This window comes from Diadema setosum, chromosome 14 (genome assembly GCF_964275005.1).
Source record: "Diadema setosum chromosome 14, eeDiaSeto1, whole genome shotgun sequence".
Lineage (NCBI taxonomy): Eukaryota > Metazoa > Echinodermata > Echinoidea > Diadematoida > Diadematidae > Diadema > Diadema setosum.
Window position 1 is genome coordinate 6,753,029 of NC_092698.1, and position 18,654 is coordinate 6,771,682.

The 18,654-nt window shown below is 37.6% G+C and overlaps 1 protein-coding gene across 1 annotated transcript in view; it reads left to right on the plus strand.

Moving 5' to 3' along the window:
• The first annotated feature begins 204 nt into the window (after nt 1-204).
• LOC140237696 (cytoplasmic dynein 1 intermediate chain 2-like) overlaps nt 205-18,654 on the plus strand; it is a 28,296-nt gene continuing 9,846 nt past the window's right edge. The window contains exons 1-7 of the mRNA XM_072317622.1: nt 205-286; nt 2,940-3,052; nt 5,399-5,513; nt 6,662-6,734; nt 7,520-7,647; nt 9,711-9,722; nt 17,856-17,951. Of these exons, the coding sequence (XP_072173723.1) occupies nt 2,945-3,052; nt 5,399-5,513; nt 6,662-6,734; nt 7,520-7,647; nt 9,711-9,722; nt 17,856-17,951 (532 nt within the window). The 5' untranslated portion in view covers nt 205-286; nt 2,940-2,944. The remainder of the gene's footprint in view (nt 287-2,939; nt 3,053-5,398; nt 5,514-6,661; nt 6,735-7,519; nt 7,648-9,710; nt 9,723-17,855; nt 17,952-18,654) is intronic.

An 18,654-nucleotide genomic window follows, 5' to 3' on the forward strand; every position in this document is an offset into this window, starting at 1 on the left:
TTAACTTCACGACTTAATCACGAAGTTAATTACAGACTTAATTACGACCTCAGAATACCACCACAGAAAATCTTTACAAAACCATAACACAGACCGACGTGTTCGTGTTTACGTGTACATGAACGGAGAGGGCGTAGTGCAGTGAAAAATCAGGTAAAAAGCTGTGAACTCGATCTCCGTACGTTACTACTATTGCATTGGAACCTAGTAAAGTTTACCTGTGAGAAACCCAAAATCCACGGAGAGAGCAAAGAAATCCAAGAAACATTCGTGAAGCTGTAATCAGGTAGGAATTAGATATGAGGAAAAGTCGTGGGGGTAATGGAATATATGTCGTACGTGGTATGTAGTGTAATTTGTAGTAAAGTACGCAAAGGCTGACGTTGTTTCACTCCTTTCAAAGGTCAAAACCATCTGGCGACCAACGCCTTACTATTGCTCCTGCTGAAAGCGATCGTGTACGCTAGTAGATGCATGTTGTGTGTATCTTGTCAATGCTGACACAGTAAGCAGTGTATGGGACTAAGAATGGTAGCCGACATTAGTCATTAGTCTAGCTTGTATACCGAATGTTCCACCCGAAGGGTTTTAAATGCTATTGAGGGAGGTTATACGTCCCGAGACGAAGTCTCGGGACTTATAGCCTCCCGAAATAGCAGTTCAAACGTTCGTCTCGACGTCTCTCTCGGGACTTTACCTCCCTCGTCAATCCAATACTAACTTTCAGCATTTCAAATCCTTTGGGTGTGGAACGTTTCGCGTTTGCCCGTTTGGTATGGTTGGAACTAACTGTTACTACTCATCGACCGCCTAATTTTTATTTGTTTGATAAGAATATTTAACACTGAAATTCATGTTAAAACTTGACTTACAGTACGTGATTGAGAAAATCTGTTGTTCCCTTTTCAATTCGAAATTTCAGTGCAAAAATATCGCCGTCGAACTAAAGTTAAGTGGCCTCTCTTCAGCTCCCCGCGGTGCCGCTCCTTATTGAGATCGACCGCTGTTTTTGCATTGACAATGCATACAAACCGAGTTGCAGGGCTGCCAACATTGGAAACTAGTTGAGAATGAGACTCCCATACTCATAGGCCAGACAGTGCATGCAAATGAAATAAAGTTTTAGAGTGAGAAAGGACCAAAATGAGTGAGTCTCACTCTCAATGAGTGAGAGTTGGCAGACCTGGAGTTGCATTGAACACCGTGTTGTACGAAGCTTTTTAGAAAATGCATTGACATAAAATGGCGATTCGGTTGAAATTTTCATTTCAAATTTTGTCCTTGATTAAAACCATTAGTGAACAGTGAATTTTCGCATTTTCCCACACATCCTCATCAATGGTCAAAGCCAACATTTTTATGTGCTCTGCGCGCAGTGCAGTGCGTACTTAGCGTTCTGTGCGCCAAAACTACGCAGTCAATTTCAAAAAGGGTGGTCGATATGTAGTAGGGCTACCATACATCATGTTTCCGACAACAAGTCATCATCTGTTGACCTGTTAGGGTCTATATTATATGGGTTGGTCAAATACCATCATCTGTAGGCAAATTTATCCTATCGATTGTGTTAAAAAAATGACAAATGATACCAAACAATTGAACGTTTGAACGGGCAATGTGCCTCTATCATGTGGCTGTGATTAGCCAATCACTAACCGGTATTTGACTAACCCATTTAATATAATACAATGTATAGACATCTCCATGCATCTACATTGTACGTCTACATTGGTACTCGGCAAAGTCAATTCTGGATATACATTTGTTGTAATGTTAAGGATAAAGCTTGAGTATGGTGGACGGTTGAGCAAATATTTAGGCTACATGATGGTGCAAGTGAAAGACTAGAACCTACCTAGAGTTTCTATAACTGTAAAGTACATGACCGCATTGTATAGCCTAAGTAGAGAATAAGAGATCTATACTAGCATAGCCGAGTGAGCTACCCCAGGCTTAACTGCGACCAGCCCGAATGCTTTGCGTTATTCCCACAGTATAACTGTGTGAAGGAGCGCCCCGGGGTTACCTCTAGCTCCACGAATCTTTTTTAACTTTGCTATTCATGTCAGGCTTTACTGTTCATTTTAGTACAGTTCACACTCCTCGCCTCAGGCAGTGGCAGTGACATACACTGTAAGTACTAAAGCTAAAATAGACACATCTTCACACTGGACTCCAGTGTGAAGACTTCTCTACTGCCTGCCTGAGGTGTGAACTGTACTAGATGAACATGGGCGGATCCAGGAATTCCTTAAAGGGGGGCACAAACAATATTTCTGATGCTACTTCTGGGTTTCATCTCATGTTTTTCTTGTTCTTTTTTTTTTTTTTTTTTTTACAACAAATGAAGAGGGGGTGCACCCCCTCTGGATCCGCAACTGTGAACAGCAGCCAGACATGAATAGCAAAACTAAAAAAGAAAAGAGAGGAAAAAAAAAGGATACAGATAAATAAGTAGGCACTGATGTAGTTTTGGACTCTCTGAATTTCCTTTGCCTAGCAAATAACCTGTCTGGACTCCAACAGATAGTTAGATATCTAAATGTACAGTCTAGAGCAGTTAGGTGTACAATTTTGTAAAGCCAGAAGGCAATTTATACAGATCTGGACGTCAACACTGTTGTGATTCTATGAAACTGTTAGATTCTCCCATAACCCAGGTCTAAGTTTGCAGATCTAGAACTCTAGTTCTACTATTCTAGTCTATAACAATAAAATATCAAATTTGTATGACTCCCACAAGAGTAGTAGGCCTCCCTCCCTCCTGACATAAACAGACCATGTTTTCTGGTCATGTTAGGGTCTCTTGAAAACTCATGAAATCATCCAAAGTGTATAAAATAGGTATATCATGATTAGCTACTCCTCTGCTGCTTGTTGTGCGATATTGCAAACTTATGTTGATTGGGTCTAATTCTGTAATTTTGATGTTTTTGCAGCCAAAATGTCTGACCGAACCAAGGTTACCAAGGCTGAACTGGAAAGAAAGAGACTTCGTCTCCAGCAGATCAGAGAGGACAAGAAACGTCGCGAGGAAGAAAAGAAGAAAGAGGTATGACATTTATTTGCCTGGATTTATTATCAAGATGGCCATTAAGAGAGCACTCAAATGCTCTTGAGCAGACTACCATGGGGCCCACAGCCTTGACAAACTTGTCAATGGATGTATGGTGAACGTAAATATTGATTAGTTTTCATGATTTCAGGTTGCACAAATAGAGTAATTCGTCGTGCGCATGGCAGATTGTCGTTAGCGCGCTTCCGTGCGCATGGCAGATTGTTGTTAGAGCACTTCCGTGCGCATGGCAGAATGTTGTTAACCCTACGCGCACTCCCACACCCTAACGACAATCTGCCATACGCACTCCCACGCTGTAATGACAATCTGCCAGGCGCAGGGAAGCGTGCTAACGACAATCTGCCATGCGCACAACGAATTGTTAACCCTACAGGCCAGGTTTTTTTGGGTGTTCTGTGGCCGGGGAAAGGGTTAATTCAACCCCCCCGAGATCTCGGCCGTCGATCGCACAATCATTATTAGAATTGGCACATGCATTACCTGTGGCGTAATCTACCAAACTATACAAAATGAAATGGAAATTTTCATTATAATTATGCTGATATATGCATAAAATCATACATTTTGCTCTCAATCAGAAAGTAAAGTTCCTTGAATCCTAATTTTTGATGAGAACATTCTTTGTAGCATTCCTAACAATGTACTTGAAAAAAAAAATCTGGTATCTAAATTAATTTCTTATGTATTTTATTGTTTTATGAATTTCTTATGTATTTCTTTGTTTTTCAACCTTTTGTTTTATCATTTTTTTTTCACAAAATTTATGACAGAACCTATTTCAAGCATAGTCATGCTGAAAGTAATTGATTTCAGCCTATGAAAGTGAAAATAATCGTATCTATATGAATAAGGTGAGAAAACTCCATTTGCAGAGACTTTATACACAAAATCATGTTTTTGAGCCAGTTTCGGTCTGACAGGCATGTATAAAAGGATGTGCAGCGTCGTAACGGTATGCGCGATTTTTGCGAAAATGTTGTCAAAAGTTGCACGAGACTTGAAAGTAAAAAGTCAGCGAATGGCGTGGTCAAAAAATTTCGCGCGGCGGAATAGTCGCAAAAAATGTCAAGGGGGGGTTGATTCAAACCCCCCCCCCCCCTTTTAGGGTTAAGCCACAGGTGCACAGACACTTACCCATTTCTTCTACTAGTCCGACCTGTCTGTCAGACCAGTACCGGCCAATTCCTGAAAAAGTTGCTGGTCCAGTAGTGATTTTTACTGGTCAGTGACCATTGGACCAGTGCCAGTGTACATCGTTGGTTATACTATGAAATGATTGTCCAGTGTCTGGAGCATTCATTGAATGCACTAAAGTAGTGCAAGAGAGAGAGATATCTATAATTTTTGGCATCATGTTCTCAGATTGCACTACTTTGAAAGAAAATACTGTAGGCCTACATGTCATAGTGGGCTGTGGACACAATTCGAATCAAATAAGAAATTCTACTGCACACTCTCTTCTGTTTTGACTAACTTTAATGGTACTTAAGAAATTACGTCCTTGTATTTGTATGGAAAGTTGAAACAAGATAGTAAATTTAAAGTCGGACGATCGTCACCCCTAATGGTACGTTATTGCGTAACTCTTCCGAACAAAATTTGTGCATGCAATTGCGCAATGCCAGACTGCAGTGCTATCCATAAACATGTGGGACAGTGCTGCCACTGAGACATGTGTGTGTGTGTGTGTGTGTGTATGCATCATACACAAACATTGTGACCGCGAGCTGCGGTGATTGGAGGAGAGAGGCCAGAAGACGCGTGGCTCTTTTGGCTTCTCTTCATGCGCATGCGCACTGATCGGAAGCTCTCGTGGCTCGGACAGCCATTTTGGGTCAGGTGATTTTTAATCCCAGCGTGTGTTCGCTGACCCATTGAGCCAGCGCTATTCTCATTGGGTGTCACAATACAGAATGGGGGGAGGCAGCGTGTTGCGTTCGTCTCCGTGCCACACAAACCACTCGCCACAATTGTAAGGCTTTAAAAGCAATGTTTTATAAAAAAGTGATCATGCCAATCCATCACATCTGATTGGTATCTTCTTACTAGTATCTGGTGTACACTGCTGTAGACTAAAAAATTAAGATACTCACATGTCATTTGTGTACCAGATGAGATCTTGTCTACCCATGTATAGGGCAGAAGAGAATTTTCAGGATGTGGTATCGAGAATAAAACAGAGCCTTATTCATATGAAATAATTGTAGGTTTTGTCATCTGAATTCCATGTGGGTTGTCGTCACTCTGCTTTGAGTCACTTTGTGAGCAACGTTTGTTTTTATTCTGCTTATGTTTTGTTTGATGTTCTATCCATTCAAGGCTCAAAATGCTGCCAAAGCAGCAGCCGCGGCATCCGCCGAGCCTCAGTCAGAGCTGGAGAAGAAGAGGAGAGATGCTGATGATATCCTGAAAGACCTGGATCTCCCTGAAGCGGGTAAGAATTTAAACTCCAGGGGTGCATCCAGTATCTTTTTGCCTGCCCGGCAGAAGAGCCCTCGTAGGAAATTTCTCCCCAAATCAAATTTTTGTTTGTGACATAATTTGACAGGAGTTTTGAAAGCTCTTTCATACGATGCAAACATATTATTTTTTAGTTTCTACTTTTATTTTGATATTTTGAGCCTGCAAGCCTTACGTCTTCTTTGCTAGGCAAGCAATGCTTATTTTGTGCCACTGATCTATGTGTGAAAAAATGGACAGTTGTTGAGTGGAGTATGCAGAGCAAAAATGGCTGACTCATAGTCTGCACATTTTCTTAACGTCAAAATTTGTTTGATATTTAGGAGATTGCGTTATCAGTAATCACTGTGCCTTTTGTGTAGGTGTTTTGGAAGGCGTTATGGAACTAGACCCACAGTGATGAATGTATACAGTAATCTGTTGTTGCATTAGTTATTGGTTTAGATCTGCAAGAGCTGATTTTAGTATCAGTTGAAATATTCAAGCGTCCACTTCACTGAGCTCAGTGCTCAACTCAGATCAAAAGCTGCTATTACAATTGTAAATGTGCCACTCTTTGGCCTGTATGCATACTACCTATTCAAATTTGTGCATATGGTGTTCTACTGGGTAATGGTAAGTTATCTTTCAAGGAAGTCAACTAATATAGTTGCTGTAATTTTTATTTTGCTGTAATGAAACAAGTAGCATTTTAACATTCAAGTTTCCTAAATCAAATATATTGTTCCCTTTGTATTGATACTACTTCTTGCAAAAATAGTTCAGTTATTTTTCATGAAGGATGTGAGCTTTGCAAGACACTATAAAGCCCAAGAAAGTGTGGATGTATATAATATAATATGGTATATATTTACAGAAAGCTGTATGCACTATATATCATATTTAGGCTTGGACCTTTCAATCTTATGGGATATTAAAGCTGTAAATAAGATCAGTTCTGTTATCATCCATTGTGGTTACAAGGTTTGATGACAGCCGTAATATGTACAGCTATGGAGGTTTTACAAGAGATATTATTGAGTGCCAGTGAACTCTGCTTTTTTTTAACACTTGTATGTGAGCAATTTTAGTGATAGAAGTCACTTAACATATTTCTTCCTTTATTCGCATCCTCTCTTGCAGTTCCAACTCCAGCCGCTCCCTCAGATGAGGGTAAAACTCTGGATTCTTCCGACGCACTCAAGCCAAAGCTCAGGTACTCTAAATGACTAAACTTGTTCCCAAGAGACATCTGCAAGTTACATGCAAAATCTTTAATGACGAGTCAGATAGATGCATAGGGCAGGCATTTATTTTGTTCAGTTTGAAGAATTTTGACTAATTCTAGAGCCATCTTCAGTCAACTATGCATGTTATGGTTTGTCACAAAATGGTGTTGATTTCAATTTGTGCATACCCTCCTTAAAAGTACAGAGTCTGTCTTAAAGCATGACACCTGATACCTTTAAGGTGCAAAGTTGTAAATATGCCATTATATATTTGTGCAGTAGTCAATTCTTACACTTATTTTCCAACTTATAAAGGCAAATATTCAAAGAACAACAAATTATGACAGAAAAAATGTAAACAAGACAATTATTGGAAGTGGATTCCAATCATTTGTGTTACTGTATGTCTGATTTTGATTGAATGGTGTGATATGTAATGCATGCTGCTTTTTATAGTGCAATGCAAAATGTTTATCATCACATTATTTTTCAACATTTGTACATCTTGTACCCCAAGAAATTAACACTCACATGGTTTCCCTTTCTTAACCCTTTGAAGATGAGTCCCGAGAATACTCAGGCAGGTGTCTATGGAAAATGCGTATTATAGCAAAATCAGTCCTTCCTCAACTGGTTAATGCATGTTTGGAGAAGCCTCCTTTTACTGGAACATTTACCTTGGTCTAAATGCTTGGCTTGATATCATTTTCTCCAAGGTGGTACAGGGATTGTTTCAATTAAATAATTGGTCGTCATTTTTTCCCCCATACAGTGCTAGCCCCAGACACAGGACCAGCAAGCTGACAATGTCTGCCACGACCCAGGCTGGGTTTCCACCAAAGGAGATGGTGACCTACAGCAAAGAGACGCAGACTCCCACAGAAACAGCAGATGATGAGGGTAGGTAACCTCAGGTCACCCGTAGAGGGCATGCTCCATGTCAATTGCTGATACATTTCTTCCAATAAGAGCAAGACCTGTCTCAGTTTCAGGAACTTTTCTATTTTGTTCATTTTGCAAATATGTGTTCTAGTTTTCACTATAGTGAGAGTACACCTATTTAAAACAGAACATAACACACAAAAGCAAAACAAATTATGTATCTATGCCATATTTTGGCTGCAGAGGTCAAAGAGGAATGAATTGAGTTTGTATAGGAGGAAACTCTGAACCCTAGGTATTTGTGATAATATTGCATATTGTGAAATGTGCAAGTTAGTAGGTCTCAGTGATAATGATATCCCCATGAAGGGGCAGAGATTTTGCTTCTGTGATTTTATATGTCAGTACAAAATTTTTACTTGAATACTGCTCTTTCACAGAAAATGTGCAAGGAAGAAACCAGCATATTTATATCTGTTTGCAGCAGTATGGAATGATGAAGAATGTTGCTTGTTATGCAGGATTTTGTACAAGCCCATTTTATGCTTTACAAAACAAAACCTGAACTGGTGCACTCGATCTCCATCACACAAGTAGCCACTGATAATGATTATAATCATATCCATATCGAGTTACGTGATACCACTATGAGAATAAGATGTAGCACAATCTTCCAAGTGTGGTATATTAAAGCATTCATTTGCTTAAACAGAAAGGCAAAGTTTAACTATCCTTGTGCCAGTTGGACTTATGTATGTCTCTATTAAAAAGGGACAACAAAGATATGATTACAAAACAAAAGAAGGAGAATGCTCTTTGTTATTTACAATGTATAATTTCGTCATAACATTTTGCATAGCAAGCTGCAATGTCTGTTGATGTGTACGACAAATGGCACAATAAAAGAGAAGTTCTGTGCAGCATAGCAACTGAATGTGATTTTGCACTGGATGTTATCTCATTTTTTTTTTTTTTTGCTGCCTCGCCAAGCATCCAATATTATGACGTGCTGTGCTCTGCTCTGTCTTCCTCCAAGTATTCACAGTTTTTTTTTCTTTGAATAATATGTGTGATCTGTTTAGAAGCAGCATTTGAATATAACGACTTGATGTTGAGATGCAAAACCATTATAATCTATTACTGAATTCATGTGCCAATATTTATTTGCACTCTTATATCCTCATCAGTTTTGCATGTAATGATGATTTGTGGATGATTTTCATTCTGTCCATGAAAGGACTTCTTGTTTGACTACTCTTACTTGTGTTATAGCTTTATTTAATTCAGTGCCTTGAAAAGTTTATTCTCTATATGGATGCATTTCTTTTTCTCCTGTGTTACATCCCTCTGTTTTCCCCTTCCCTAACACCCCTGTATTTATGACAATGGAATGCCCTGACAGGACACTCTGAAGGTAAAATGTCTTGTTGCTTGTTAACGGGGATGCCTCATGCTGTGCCCCCAAATACACATGCTAGAATCCAGCCTTGACCATTTGTGCATCCCTTGCATCTCAGTCCAGTGTGAAGTGCTTGAATTTGATGTCATGCATTGTTTCAGTAGTGCTACATTCTTTTCCCTCATTGTCTGTCTCTGTCTAGCCTAGTATCAAGGCTGAGGATGCAGCTTTAGTCTTTACTGTCACGCTAAACGTCTGATGCGGCGAGATTATTGTCTTTGCTAAGTGATACGTCTGATGTGGCGAGAATACAAACAGTGGATGCATGCAAAGCATCCACCACCTGTATCCACTCGTCTTGCTTTAGTCGTTGTTCTCTTATTATCGACTATGAATCTGTGGCAGTTTTTTTTTGTGTACGAAAACTGCCACTGATTCTTAGTTGGTAATGAGAAAACAACGACTAAAGCAAGATGAGTGGATATAGACGGTGGATGCTCCCACTGTTCATAGTCTGGCCGCATCAGACGTATCGCTTAGCAAAGACGGTCTCACCGCATCAGACATTTAGGGTACAAGGAACAGCAAAGACAATAGCTGCATCCTCTGCCTAGATTATAAGCTAGTCTCTGTCTTGTATAGCTTTGTTTGTTCACTGCCAATCAAATTTCCCTAAGCCAAGGGGACAGGGAGTGTAATCTGGCGAGGGAGTGTGCTCTAGTGAGGCGCAGTTTCGTGGATGTTACAGATTAATACCTACTGCCTTTTCATTTTTTTTCTTATCTTTACTGTGATGCTATTTCAAGCTGAATTAGGCCATATCATGCAGTACCCGAGAGAATGGAGTCTTTGTGGCAAAGCTAAATGTATTCCCCTGGAAATCACATGACTATTTGTCCCCCTGAAACATTTTGTTGTTGATAGAATTAGGCCCTACTCTATACACTTTTATGAAGTCCATTGTGGCTTATTTGCCTCATTGCTCAATATACTTGTTCATTATCGCAACAAAATATACATTGCATTCCACAGTTTAGATGCAGTGTGCATGCATATATATATATATATATGGCCCGTTTCACGGTTAGGCGCCACTTTTCATTTTTTTCAGTTTTCAGTGTACTACACAGAATAAGAGTAGATTCATGAAATGTTTTGATATGCATATGTTAGACCCCCATGGGGTCTACCTCCCATAGCATAACGAAAATGCAACTCCAAAGCATTTGCTCACAGTGAGGCAAGATGTGCCCAAATCGGACCCACTGTGTGTCAACCTGGCAAACATCCCTTTTTAGCAAACTTTGCCATTCTGTATCATATCTAGCTGTGAGTTAGGGTGAACATATCTATGTTAAGTGTATGAGTAGCCATAATGAATCATATCAGAGTTAAAAAGTTTGAACTCCTTTTTGTTACATTTTTTCCACCCCAAAATTCTCTTGGTGGATGTGACATTGTCCGTTCACATTTAATCATCTGCTTATATGGGTTGTGTAAGTAAGAAAACAAAGGCAAGTCTCAGGAAAATAATATAAAAGTAAAGTATAGCTTTGTATGAGTGACTGTAGAAAGTTTGTTTGTGCTTCAGTTCCATCTGATGAAATAGCAGTAACTTGAAAACAAAATTTAAATGTCCGTTCACATTTTTGTCACATCCATCAAGATTTTATAAATCTATAACTTTTTAATGGTTTAGATTATTTCTAAAATCTTTGCATAAATCAATGATACACAGTTGGGTGGCTATCCCTCTGAAACAATTTAGGATTTGAAATTCAAATGCTTTTTTTATTTCACAAAACATGGTGTCCGTTCACACATGTCACATCCACCAGCCTTTCTTGTCAGAAACACATTTTGGTGTGCATCTCAGTAAATACTGGTCCAATTAACTTTAAATCTCAACACATTTTAGACTCTTTAGTAACCTTATAAATGCCACTGATTTTGAGATTACTATGAAACTAAAAATTTGAAAAACTTAAAAAATATGTGAAATGCCCTGGTGGATGTGACATTTCAAGATGTGAACGGACATTTCCGTGAATATCAAGTAAAATGTAGGGACAACTTATTTTTTGGGGGACAAAATATGTTTAGATTTAAAAAACATGTCTTTCCTAAGATATCTAGATATCAGACACCCACTTTTATACCACATTCACTATAATTTTACATTAGAATACTTGTTCACAGTGAGGATGTAGTATGATTTTGTCACTGTGACTGTGAAAACTGATGTTCTACATATTCTAATAAATTTTCCAGATAATTAATCTCAAAAAGGCAAAAGAATATAAATGTTATTTAATTACATTGATTAGACCTCTCCTGTATACTGTATTTAATAAGTTTAAAAATGATTGAATATGTGGTGGATGTGACATTTTGGGGTGTGAACGGACACACAGTATATCTCCCCAACGCACAGCATTTTTCAGCATTAGTTCCCAATGCTTCACGCAGCATCAAAACTTGAACACAGTGTGAAATGATCCACAACCATTGGAATGGTTAACTTAGATTGAGGGGTGAAAAAAAAAGTTAAATTGATTTATATATCACTTTACTGCAACCGATTGAAAATTGCCCTTCACCATGTAAGTAAGCACCGGTTATGTAGTGTTCTAGTAGTAGCCATGTAAAAAAAAATAATGGGCATTCAACTTGGGTCAGATTTAACCAACTATCTCCTGATGTTTAGTTTCCAGTGAAGGTACAGTGAAGGTGATTCACAGAGATAATGGTATGGGTCCATCTCACTGAAGGGGTCCGTTTAACCCCACTTTCCAATGCATTTTTAGAAAGAAAGGAATTCTTGCATCAGCGTAGTTATTCAGTGTTTTAGGAGTATAACCAAATGTGTGATGAAAAAATTATGGCCATATGATACTCAAGCTGGATTTAAATCGACCATCTCCTGATTACCAGACTGGCGTCATATCCACTAGACTACCAAGCTTCCGCTACAGAGCCCGTGCTAGTTCTACAATGTACATGTATAATGTGATCCTGTGCAGTAGATACTGTGTATTTACCTGGTATTCAAGTAAATGAATTCTTACATCAAGTTGTTTTTAAGTGGAGCTGATTGACAAATTGCCCCTTGTCGATGTACAATAAGCACCAATTATTCAGTGTTTATAGTTGTAGTCCTAATAAAAAATCATGGGCATACAACTCTGGAACCAACAAGCTCCTGATTATTAGGCAGGCATTGTAATTCATATCCACTAAACTGCCTCAACCCCAACAGCCAACCAGTGCTCCTTCCAATTCTTTTTAGCAGAGGGTAAGTCAATATTTATGCAAATAAATAAACCCTTGTATCAAGTTGTTTTTAGTGCAACTGACTGACAAATTGCCCGTTGTTGACAAAAATTAGCATTATTCAGTATTTGCCATGATTAAAAAAAAAAAAATACACTTGCTGTATGTGCTTCACAAGATTACATGTTATAGCCAGCTATCAAAAGCTCATTAGGGTTGTTCATTATTCCCAATGTTTGTTATTCTGAAACACATAAAGTCCCTTAACTTATAGGTTCGTTCAGCGAAAAAATGAGAGAGGGTTTATTTTTCTGAGGCTTTGTAAATCCAAGAATTAGATGAAGGTCATTATTCCAAAGGTTCATAAATCCAAATATGAAATAAGGCATGTTATTCTGAAGGTTTATTCATCTGAAGGTGTAACAAGTTTTGTTAACCCTAAATTATTATTTTTTAATCTGAATAAATAATGATACTCATAAAGCAAAAAGGGAAATAAAGTTTGTTATTTCCACACACACACACAAAAAAAAAAATGAATGGTCTTCGATTGACAAAGAATGGCTTATCCTGGTGATGATGTAGGAGAGGTGGAAGGGTGGTATATGGATGAGGAGGAGAAAATACTTACGGACACAAACTATACAAATAAAGATTTCATTTTGTCAATATTTAGGGCCTATGTATACCCTTTGCATTAACATACTAACAGTGGTGCTTCAATATCAACAAACTATGGCAAAATGTGATTTTTAACTGACATGATAAAGTTTATGGGTGAAATCCTGGTAGGTGATTACACATATCCGAGAGTTATTGTAACTTTTGCCTGTGCTGTAGATTTACAATGCATAATGCACACAGAGTCATGACCACATAATCTGCATTTTTGTTATTATTATTGAGGATTGGTCTTTATACCAGGTTTTCACTTTTAAAGTTTGTCATAGGCAGAAGCTATAGGTAGGACGAAAGGGAAGATTAAGACTCACATTACTTGTACCTTTTCTTTTCGATACCCTGGGAAAACACTTAACTGCACATTGGGGATTTTGATCACAATAAAAATGTCACATTCACCATGTTGGACATCATTTACTGTGAGAAAAATTGAGTGCATAATTGCTCTATCAGAAACATTATGTATGACTTCATTGGTTAAAGAGTAAGGATGTCATTACTATGTTGATGAATTTATTGTTTTATTAATATGCAGTTCACATAAATTGAAGGTAAAAAAATGTCTGTTCACATTTGATTTTGTCACATCTGCACCAAGGAGTTTCAGGCATTCATACATTGAAACTTGAGAATACAACTGTATGTGGACCCTTGTGAGCAGTGATTTGCATTCTGAAATGTGGTTTTTCTATGTGGTTCTTCCAAGTAGGATTACTGTTGCCAGTTTATGATAAAGAAAGATTAAAATTTGGAATTCTGTTCACAATTTTGGCATCACATCCCCTGTGTTGGATCCAATTTACTCTAAGAGAATTAAGTGAACTGTACAATTAACAGTGTACATGTATGTCTGCGAAAAGACCTAAAAATTGGTCATTCAGTGCATGTGAGCCAATAGAAATGTTAGTAATGATTTCAACTATTACTATTAAGTATAAATTGAAGAAGAGTAAAAATGTCCGTTCACATCTCCAATCCGTCACATCCACCACTTATAAGGAATTTCAGGCATTCATAACTTTTACAGGACATGGAACCTTGTCAGCAGTGACTTGTACTTTGAATACAGCATTCTTGATGGTACTGCATGCATTATAATCATTGGTTGCAATGCAAGGTGTGCAGGAAAACAAAATAAGGAAATTGGTGTTCCGTTCACATGTCACATCCACCCTGTTGGATATTACTGATATCATTTATGAAGACAAAAAAAAAAAGCTTCCTTGTGAAACATAATTTGTTTCTTACTGTAAACTGACTTGTGCTGACTGTTCATTGGGTAATCACTTGGCTTATTTCTTTTGTTTATTGCTCAAGGTGTAAAATGTCCGTTCACATCTGTTTTTGTCACATCCACCACATCCTCCAGCTGAAATTTTAAATGTAAAAGTTGGACACTCACAATGTTGATATTAGGTGTGTGTATGTCCCCCAACATAAGCATTATCTCCATGAAATATTACACATCCTGAATGAGGAAGTGTAAAACAAGAGAAACTTTTTGAAGTCATTTACTCTATTTCACACCATATTTTTCCTTCAAAGTGGTACAATTTTCCAATAAATCCAAATAAGAACACAAAATCTGGCACGAAGTTTGCTTAAATATCACTTAATCATGTTACAGTATCAAATTACCTGTTGGACACATAGTGTGTCAGCTCTGTCCATGGTATCATAGTGTTATCTTTCAGCAAAGTTACCTTCATCTCCTATGGAACCATTCATAATATCAGATATTGTAATAATAATTAAGCTCTGGCATTACATTTTCCATTAAATTCACATTCTTGGGAATAAAAAATCAAGACATTCCATCTCTTAAAGAGAACTTGAAATTTTGACCCCTAGGTTGACAAAAAGTGGCGCCTAACCGTGAAACGGGCCATATATATATATATATATATATATATATATATATATATATATATATATACATACATACATACATATATTTCTTGTACAACAGAGCACTTGAAACATTTCATTCCCTTTTATGATGCTTTATCTCAGCAATGATATGTAGCAGATAATTTCATACATTTCATATCACACCACAATATCAGACAAGCAGAAGATTGACCTCTCTAGTCCTGCTGCATATACAGTGAACATGCAGGCACAGACCTATGAATAACCAAAGGTCAAATGAATCCTCTTGGTGAGAATAATTGGGGAGGGGGGAAAGATTCCAGAACTAGTCAAAGATTTGGAGTAGATAATGCCACACTCCATTGAGAAATACAGTCAAACACATTTTCTCCAGTATGTGTTCGAAGGTATTCTGTGCTAAAAACAAAATTTTCTCTATTGGGTTACGACTGTGCTTTGATGAGTTCTTAAATACAGCTAGAAACATATTTCATGGTATATTAACTGGTTGAATGGGTTTTATGGAATATTAAAGCCTGATGCTATGAATACAGAACTATGATAATTTCTTTAATGTCTTTGTGTCTTCATACATGTCTCTTCTCAATCAGGATCACATGTATATTATGCAATGGAAGTCAGCAAATCCGTAGGTGCCGCCAATGATAGAAACACCTTTTTCCCTTTCCCGAAGAAAGATGCAAGCCTTTTTTTTTTCCATAAGCCATACTGTAGTGGCATCTATTAGCAGAAAATTTATTTCCAAAGCATTTGAGGTATATTGCAACTTTCCAAATATGCAGTAAACAGTGTGATAAAAAGCCTGAACAGTAAAACACTTCGTATCATATTAAAGCATTTAGAAAAAACAGCATCACAGCTTTGTGAATTTTATGAAGTTGAAAAAGAAGGATGGATCTTGTGGAGTTGAAAAAGAATATGAATTACGTGCTGATCACTCTTAGATCTATTCATGCTGCAGTGTCTTCATCTAGAACTTTATCTGTCTATGTGAATTCCCCCAACCTAGTGCTGACTCACCGATAATGGCCTAAGTCCTCTTGTGTTGTGTTGTTGTTGTTGTCATTGTTGTTTTCATCTGCAAGTGAATTCCTAACTTCTGCTAATTAGAAAGTGCCTTGTGTTTTTTGTCTTTGGTTGTGTGCAAAGTAAAAGTGTCTTGTGATATTTGTGAGCTAACAAATGGAAGCCTTCTTATAAGATGAAGACAATTTTCTTGAGAAATTCCATCTAATGAGTAACTTGCTCAATATTATCATCATCTTGTTCAGTAGTCTTCACGTCTCTTCAGCTTATTTCAGAATCACTCAACTTTGAGCATAATTATGGGTGTTTTCTCGATGCCCCCTACCATTTTGTATTCCATGAAACTTTATGTGTACACCACTGACATGTAGTGTATACCAAAGCAAAGCAAATGATTGAAATCTCATGCCAGTATATGCCCATGTCTTTCTCAAGGTAGCAGTGAAATATTTGTCAAAGAAAGGATGAAGCTGAAGTTGTGAAATGTGCATTTGCTTGTGGCTAGTCACACTAGACTAGAAGAAACTTCTGCATTACATCCCTGCACCCTCTCATCTCTGCCATGATGCTATGTGATTGTACAGTAGACCAGTTTGGCTTCCCTTTAATCTTTAATGTGCCCATCGAGTCTTCCGTTATCGTTAGTACCAGTGTGCTAATTTCCCACTGCCACAGTTTAATTGGATGCTTCAAAGTCATAAGGGGGGGGGGGGGAAACAAACCTTTTGCAACAAAGAACCCTGAATAAACCAGTTGTTGACTATAGCCGCACATGTCCGAACAGGCAAGTATACCTGTTGTTGGAATGCTGGAGGATCACTAAATTGATGGAGTCAGTCAGTGTTACATACACTGCAGTCTGCCAGATTAATAAGAATAGACAATGGATGCATATTAGTTGTGAGAAAATGTGTAAAAAGCACTCTGCAATGTGCTGGTAGACATTAATATGGCACTCTGTCTGCAGTAAGCAAAGATGAATGTGGCATATTAAAGATTAAATGTGAAGCCAGTCTGTATACCTAGATTTCCTCAGACTTTGATTCCAAACTTTCGTGCTTAGTTCAAGTGTTTGTCAACAATAGTTCAGATTAGACTCAAGCAATATTTCCCATAAAAGTGACATGATGAATAGGTATCCTGTTTACATGGTTAGCTTGGTGACCCCTGTGAAATGTTTCCTTTAATAAGCTTAGTATGTATTGCAAAATCTCTTTCAAAGAGTGTTCAGTTCTCAATTGTGATTAAAAGGGAAATATCAATTTGTCATTAGTGATTTTTATCTTTATCATGAAGTGTGGAAAAGCTTTCTTACATGATAGAGACCAACCAAGAGGGGTTTGATAGATATACTTGCCAGATTGCACATATTAAACAAACACCTGTCAGACCAACTATACCAGAAATATATATAACTATGTATGGAAAAGAAAAAAAATATTAAATTGATACACAGACAGACAGACAGGCAGACAGACAGACAGACAGATACATCAATAGAAGGAGAAATGTAATGCATAAATTAGTGCATAATTAGTATTATTCTATTGATATTAACAAGATGCTGGCTTAAGAAGTTTTGACCAATGTGCATTATTGTTATTAATGTTAAACACTACTTCATTCTTTTTATGAGATATCTACCTCACTGATGCTTTATAGAGTCTAGTGTATAGTGCATGTTCATCTCAAATAATGCTTGTACTACTTGATAGTAATATGTTACATAAGTCACACAAGGCATAGAGACCCAGGACGCCACGAATACAGGTACATTTTCCTTCAGATGGGCAAACACTTTTTTACTGAATGATTATATTGAAGTCTGACAAGTATCACGCTTGTATGTATATGGATAGATGAAATTACCTGTCAAAATGCTTCCTTTTATAAGAATATGATTACCTTTTTGTAGTTATCTGATACACCATGTATCTTAACTCCTTTCTATCAGATGAGGATGAACCCAGGTCAGAGCAAGCGGCCCCGCCCGTCCAACCAGTGCCAGAGACACCAGCCCCTGAGGAGAAGGAAGAAGAAAAACCAGAAGGTATGGAAGTGCTGTTGTCTGTGTTCAAGTTGATTTATCGTAAACGTGTATCTGTGTGCTTCTTGTACCATCTGGAGTTCTCCTATCTCCATGTTTGCCTACTAGTTTGTAAATTTTCATTGTGCATAATTAATGACCTCATGATATGCATATTAGATATTGCTGATACACTACATATGGCATTATCTATGAATTCTTTTGCTATTATAAACATTTAGTGTAGTAGTAGTTTGAGTAGTAATAATAATAATGGTTGCAGTACTTGTTGAAAGAGTAGGGGTATCATCACTAGTATGCTGCTATAAAGTATTGAAAATTAGGAGATTTTTTTTTTTTTTTTTAATGCATAACATATACTGGGAAATCCATCATTTATGCATTGTGGTGGTTGGACTTTTCAGTGCTCTATGATGTCATAATCGACCTCGATGTCAAGGCCTACAAAGAATAGTTAATGTGTTTGTGTGACAAACCTATTGATTCCTGTCATGGATAGGACAGGAAAGAAAACACTCTGTTTGCTGGCTAGGATTAGTGTTTACATCCATATGAGACTTGTACTCCAGTCTTGATCACTAAAATTTTATAAGAAATGCCCATCTATAAGCTGTTTACATCATACACAACATTTCATAGTAGTTATTTCAAACCGTATTCATATTGAATTTTGTTCTTATCTTCTTAAGGTATTCTCTGAGAAAAA